This window comes from Globicephala melas, chromosome 3 (genome assembly GCF_963455315.2).
Source record: "Globicephala melas chromosome 3, mGloMel1.2, whole genome shotgun sequence".
NCBI classification, from domain to species: Eukaryota; Metazoa; Chordata; class Mammalia; order Artiodactyla; family Delphinidae; genus Globicephala; species Globicephala melas.
Genome location: NC_083316.1, coordinates 114251160 through 114257159, shown reverse-complemented (window position 1 = coordinate 114257159; position 6000 = coordinate 114251160). Strand labels below are relative to the sequence as shown.

Genomic DNA, 6000 nt, shown 5'->3' with positions numbered 1-6000 from the left:
CTAGGAAAACCCAATAGGCTGGTGCTGGGGCTAGTTCCCAAGGGGGTGGGGACAGAAGTAGATATGGGCTTCTCTGTATAAGAACACCAAGGGATGACCACAGGGTCAATGTGGTGACACAAAGCTGTGGAAATGATAGAAATGGAGGCCAGAAGGACTGTCTTTAAGAGACTGACAGCAGGTGGCATGGTATAGGGCATGGACGTGCAGAAATGCGGGTGGGTGCATGACCTGGGATGGGCAGTGCAGAAATTCACTCACCTCGGGGAGGCTCTCCTAAGGAATGCTGATTCAGCAAGTCTGGGGCGTGGGCCAGGAATTCCCATTTTTAAGAAGCCCTCCCCTCCCCCCAACAAGGTGATTCTGACTTAAGTGGCCCTACGACCTTGCTTTTGAGAATGCCTCAAACGTTGGCCCGCTTCTTGGCCTTGATCCTCAGTCTCCTCAGCTGTCTCTCACCAGCTTGGGCCTGAAAGCTTATTTCATCCCTGCATTGAGATGTGGCTAACCAGATCGCTGGCAGCTGGACCAGGGGCGGCGGGGCTTTCAGGCGCGCCCCACAGCAGCGCGCAGCCGCCAGGGGTCGCCAGAGGCCTCGGCTCGTGCGCTCGGGCTCCGCCGCCCGCGGACGCCGCGCCCGAGCGAGCCTGCGAGCTAGCGGAGCTAGAGCGCTGCAGGCTCACAAAGCGTCAGGGCTCTGGGCGGCGGGTAGCAGGAGCGCAGGGGAGCGAGCCCGCCGATCAGCTTTCTCGGCGACCGCGCCACAGAAGCTTGAGCAACTCGGACGCGGGGACCCGGGCCGGGCCCCAAGGTACGTGTCCCACAGAACCCCGCGCCCCAACTTGGCGTACTTGGGACCTCCCCGCGGCCACCTGGGGGCTGGCGGGTCAGGGCCTGGGGCTATCTCCGCGCGCCCCTCTTTCCCCGAGGCGGCAGGGCGGGCGAGGGGAGACCCCCCCACATTCAACCGGAGCCTGGACTGCTGCTCGGAGCCCTCTTCCCCGTCTCCCTACCTCGGGGCTCTGGGCACCGTCTCTGGGAGTGCCGCTTGCGGATCGAGGGCTCTCCGTTTTTTGGGGAGGGGTACTGAAGCCCCTATCCGAGAGTGGCGGCCAGTGGAGCACCCGGAGAATAGATGACAAGGTCCTCTGTAGTTTGATAGCGGCCCCTAATTTGTGACGCAGCCTCTTCATTTGTAACTGAGCCCCCCATTCATGAGCGGGGTCCCTAGGTCTATAGATCCCCCCCGCTGTGCGAGGGCTGACCCTGTCCCTGCTGGGAGATCCCCCCACGCCGACAGCGGGGGCCGGTGGCGGAGGCGCTCAGTCCTGGGCGCCCGGCGCGGGGCTCGTCACCGCCCTGGCCTCCCGCTCACCGCCCCCGCTTGCCCCTGCCCCGCAGATGCCAGCGATCGTGGTGCTCGCGGCGGCCGCCGCGGCGTGGTGCTTCCTCCAGGTCGAGAGCCGGCACCTGGACGCGCTCGCAGGAGGCGCGGGCCCCAACAACGGCAATTTCCTGGACAATGACCAGTGGCTGAGCACAGTCTCCCAGTACGACCGGGACAAGTACTGGAACCGCTTTCGAGACGTGAGTACAGCCGCCGCCGGGCCCTGCGGGGGGCGGGGGAGCCTCTCAGAGGGGGCCTCTGAAGTGGGTGGGGAGGGCACTGGGGCAGACTTCGCTGGCAGCTTGTCGGTTCGGGGTTCCTGGGCTTCATCTTGCCTGAGAGGAACTTTAAAGAGAACTTCGAAGGCTTGATGCTCTCCGCCTGTTACCTGTGGCCCAGGTGTGTGTATTTGTCGGGCTGGGGGAGGTGACTGTACGAAACACGGTGTAAATAGCGAGCAGCTGCGGAGGGAGTGGCTCCTGAAGCTTCTGAGCTCTCCTAACGCTGATGGTTGACTTTGCCAAGCCCCCTGGAAGACCTCCCTAGGCAGCGGCTATTGAGACCATCTCTAGGGTGTTCCAGAAGAATGCCTGCTGCAGAGGTGAGGTTTGGGGTGAGCCCAGCTCATTGAGTAGGGAGGCAGGTGTCCCAGGAGGTTCGGAGAGTCATGGCCACAGGCCTGATGAAATGTCGGGTGGGAGCATGGTGGTTTTGACCCTTGGCGTCTTTAGGGGAAGGGAAAAGGAGGAGGCACCTCGTGGAGTTGGTCCACCGCCGTGAGGGGGAGCCTGGGTGGCAGAGGATTGCTCCTCTGAGGGAGCTGTAGGAGGGGAGAAAGTTATTCCTGGGCGCCCAGAGGCAATCTGCTGCCTGTTTCTGCCTCAGGCTGGCTGCTGCTCCCCAGGTACGCCCCAGAGGATGCTTGACGAGAGGCACCTGACACAGTCTTTCCAGCAGATGGCATCCCCTCTGTGCTGTGGGAGCTGCTGCCGGCTCTTTCAAAGGCCGCCCCAAGTGGCTGGGGCCTTGCGCTTCTAGGGGACTAGGAAAAACTTTGATGATACTTAACATCGGGAACTCCTGCCTTTGGGAGAGACCCATACCGCCGAGCCCCTGTTCTTGGCACAGGGCTCCCTGAGGTGGGAGATGTGTGCGAGTTACCTCCTACACTGGATTCCTCTTAGCCCCATGCCCGGCATGCCCAGTCCTTGCAGAGGGAGGGCCTGAGGAATCCAGTGAATCCAGGTGTCTTCTTGGACTTTCTAAAGAGCACCTCTCCAGGTCCCATTCCACAGCAGCCTAGGCCTTGAGTGGGGGCTTACTTATCTCTCTCCTCTCTGTTCCTCTTCCCTCTCCCTCTAGTTGATGGTGGTCTTTTCCTTGAAAGAGGCGATTAAACACTTTCATTGAACAAGTTATTTGAGGGCTTATTGCTCCCCCCACCACCCTGCACCATGAGATCCCTGCCACACGTCCTCCTGTCCCTGATCTAGTCTGTTAACCATCTTCGATCCCCTTTTGGTTCCGCTCCAAGGAGCCCTGCACTGACTGCCTTTGCCTGCAGCTGAAAAAGATGGCCAAGGTGCCCAAAAGGTGCCCCAAGGAAGCTTCCATTCCCAGACTCATATAGGATAGGAACTATCTTGCTTTTTTCTTTCTTTTGCCATTACATTTTAGATAGAGTTGAGGAACAGGGCAGATGCTTAACTCGGCTGGAGCTGGAGAATTGGGCCAGGTGTGGAGGACAAGGGCCCCTTTGCACAAGCCTTGGTTCGCGTGGCAGCTGGGTCAGATGGAAAGCGGCTGTGCTTGTTGGTCTTTGGGTATGGAAAGGTTTACTCTGCTTTTGTGTCTGTTCAAGGTTTTCTAGTCTTGGTGTATCATAAATATGGAATTATTCTTGTTTCCCATTCAGATTTAAATTTTGAAAGATTGGGCTTTTCTTCACTTCTCATCTTCCTTGCAAATGGTGACATTTTAAATTCTTGGATCAGTGTTTTTATTGATACAAACCCGGCTGATCATGAGGCTCTCACCTGGGGTGCTTGTTAAATTGTAGCACCCACACTCACCCCTTCCTCCTCAGAGATTCTGATTCTATAGTTCTGGGATGAGTGCTGGGAATCCATATTTTAAATGAACATTCTAGGTAATTCTTAGAATGACTAGGAAGTTCCGCCTTGTAAAAATGTCCAAAGCTTAACAGAATGCTTAACAAATGCTTAACAAATGCACTGCTTTTTTGTTTCTGGAGCAATTTTAGGTGTTAAACTAATATTTTTAGCAGCATATATTCTTTTAAAATGATAACTTAATCCAGCATACTATTTTAACAACATCCAAAATGCTTCAAAATCACAAATATCTTCAATCATCAACCATTTTATATGCTTCCTGGAGTCTTCTGTTGCTAGCTGTGGGTCAGACATAATTTAATGCCATTAACCTCTTTAAAGTGTTGTGAAATGCAAACTAGATGCTCCTTTAGGCCAAGTCTAAGTGTCTTCAGTTGGGCCTTTTACTTGGAATGACCACAGAGCCTCGGTCCCCTGGAACCAAGGACTAAAAGTTGCTTCCTACAGGAGCCAGTAGTTCAGTGGACAGTCGGTAAAGCCCCAGCTAATGGTGTCATTGCTCAGCCAACCTGGTCATTTTTCACTGAGCCAGGCCTTACTTGAGGTTAGCAAAGCTCAGCTTCTCTGCTGTTGTTTTTGAGTTTTGTGGAAACCATTGATAACTTTGAAAGACCGGGCCCTGAGATTGTTATGATGCTTGGTTTTGAAAGTCACCGTGAAAGAAAACTTCTTACCTTTCCCCTGACTTGTCACTTTTTTTGCATTTGGGGGAGAGAGATTTAGAAGGGATTTTTGAACTTGTGAAACTGAAAACTAAGGGCTTCTTTTAGAGAGTTGATGATACCCATTGGTGGTGGTTATTGGCTAAATTTGAAATGGAAATGGTGGCGGGCCGTGTGCTCCGTGTTCCCCTGCCTGTTGAGTGTGCTGTGATGTTGCCAGAGATGACCTGATAGCCCCTACTTAATGCTTTGAAGAGGTCCTGTTGTTCTAGATACACAAATAATCTGTCGCCTTCTTTCCAGAAGTAAAACTTTCACAATTACTCTGTGGCTCGTTGCCTGGGGCAATGGAGCCAGGAGGAATATAACAACATACAGGTGTTTGCTCCTAAGTGTACTGGTGGCCTGTTAGTTTGGTCATTATTCTTTTATAAAGACTAGCAGTTGGGATGTTTTGGCCAGATGGAGACCCAAACTTTTGCACAGATATAGTATTAAGAAGGAGAAGATAAAGAAGGCAGATGTTTGTTTTAAGCTGTACAGTAATTTCCCACCTCCAGCTGCTCCAACTGGTGTGCAGAATTAAAATCCTCTGTGGTTTGAAGTTGAGGGGTCAGAATGCCACAACCGTTTTCCTGATTTTTTCTGAATCTCATTTGGCTTTGCATAACCATTACTAAGGAAATTTCCTCTGTTAATTCCTACATTCATTTGTACGTCCATTCATTCCAGCAAATATTTGACTGTCTACCATGTGCTAGGCAGTGGCCAAAAGGGTGAGCAAGTTAAATAAATGCGATCTCTTCTCTCAGGTAACCACTTGTCTACTGGATGAAATCCTTTAACTTACACTGTCAATATTTCTTTCTTATTGTTACTTTTTTAAAGTTTTTTTCTTATAAAGGTAATATGTGCTGGTTGAAATTAAAAAAAAAGAAAACATTGCAGAAATAGGTGATACCTAACATTCATCCAGCACTTAGTGTGCCAGGCATTGTTTAAGGTACTTTACATATAGTATCTCATTTAATATTCATAACGATTCTGGGAGAGAAGTACTGTTGTCCTTATTTACTGGGAGGTGAAGTCTCTTGCCCACAGAGCTAGGCTGTGGAGCAGCTGGACTGGACCCAGGCAGTCTGACTCTAGACTCTTGCGAGACTCTTGCACTGCAGCCCATCAAGAGCAGAGTGGATTTTGGCTGTGAGCCTCCACTGGTATCACACTGCAAGTCTTTGCTGCTTTATGTCTGAGGGAAATCAGTGAAGAGCCTTAGGTTGAGACAGAGTGGAGCGGGAAGCCAGGCGCTGGACACGGCTTATTGTCGGGGTCACATCAGGCCTTATCTTCTGCTAATAATGAGCTTCTGATTTGATTAAAATAATATTGTTGCTTACACCAAACATGACATTTTCTTTCTTTTGCACTCATGAAATTAGCCCTGACATTTAACTCCGGGATAATTACCTTTAGCAGGCCCGAAGACTCAAGTGTTGCCTTGGCTGGCATTTATCTTACTCTGGAGTGACCTGGGTTTGTAATTCTAATGAGACCACAGGACCAGCCCACGTGCTTTTTCCTTCTTGTGCACACGCTGTGGGATTTGGTGGTCTCTGTAGCAGAACTGGGGTGGCGGTGAGCATCTGATCTGCTCATTTGATCTTAACGTCTCAGCTATAATGAGTTTCAAGGGCAAGTGAGGCTTGTTGACAGAATGGTGGCTGGCTTAGTCGGTGGGGTTGGTGACAAGAGAGGTGATGTGGCTTAGTGGATCAGTCATTAATCTGTCACCACAGAAACTTGGCTTGTAATAGAG

General features: G+C 51.6%; 1 protein-coding gene across 2 annotated transcripts in view; it reads left to right on the top strand.

Annotated features, from left to right (window-relative positions):
- The first annotated feature begins 627 nt into the window (after positions 1-627).
- The window catches only part of SPOCK1 (SPARC (osteonectin), cwcv and kazal like domains proteoglycan 1), a 558971-nt gene continuing 553598 nt past the window's right edge, over positions 628-6000 (top strand). The window contains exons 1-2 of one of the 2 annotated variants that reach the window (XM_060296242.1): positions 628-811; positions 1402-1587. In XM_060296242.1, the coding sequence (XP_060152225.1) occupies positions 1402-1587 (186 nt within the window). In that variant the 5' untranslated portion in view covers positions 628-811. The remainder of the gene's footprint in view (positions 812-1401; positions 1588-6000) is intronic. The other variant, XM_060296241.1, reaches the window with a different exon arrangement.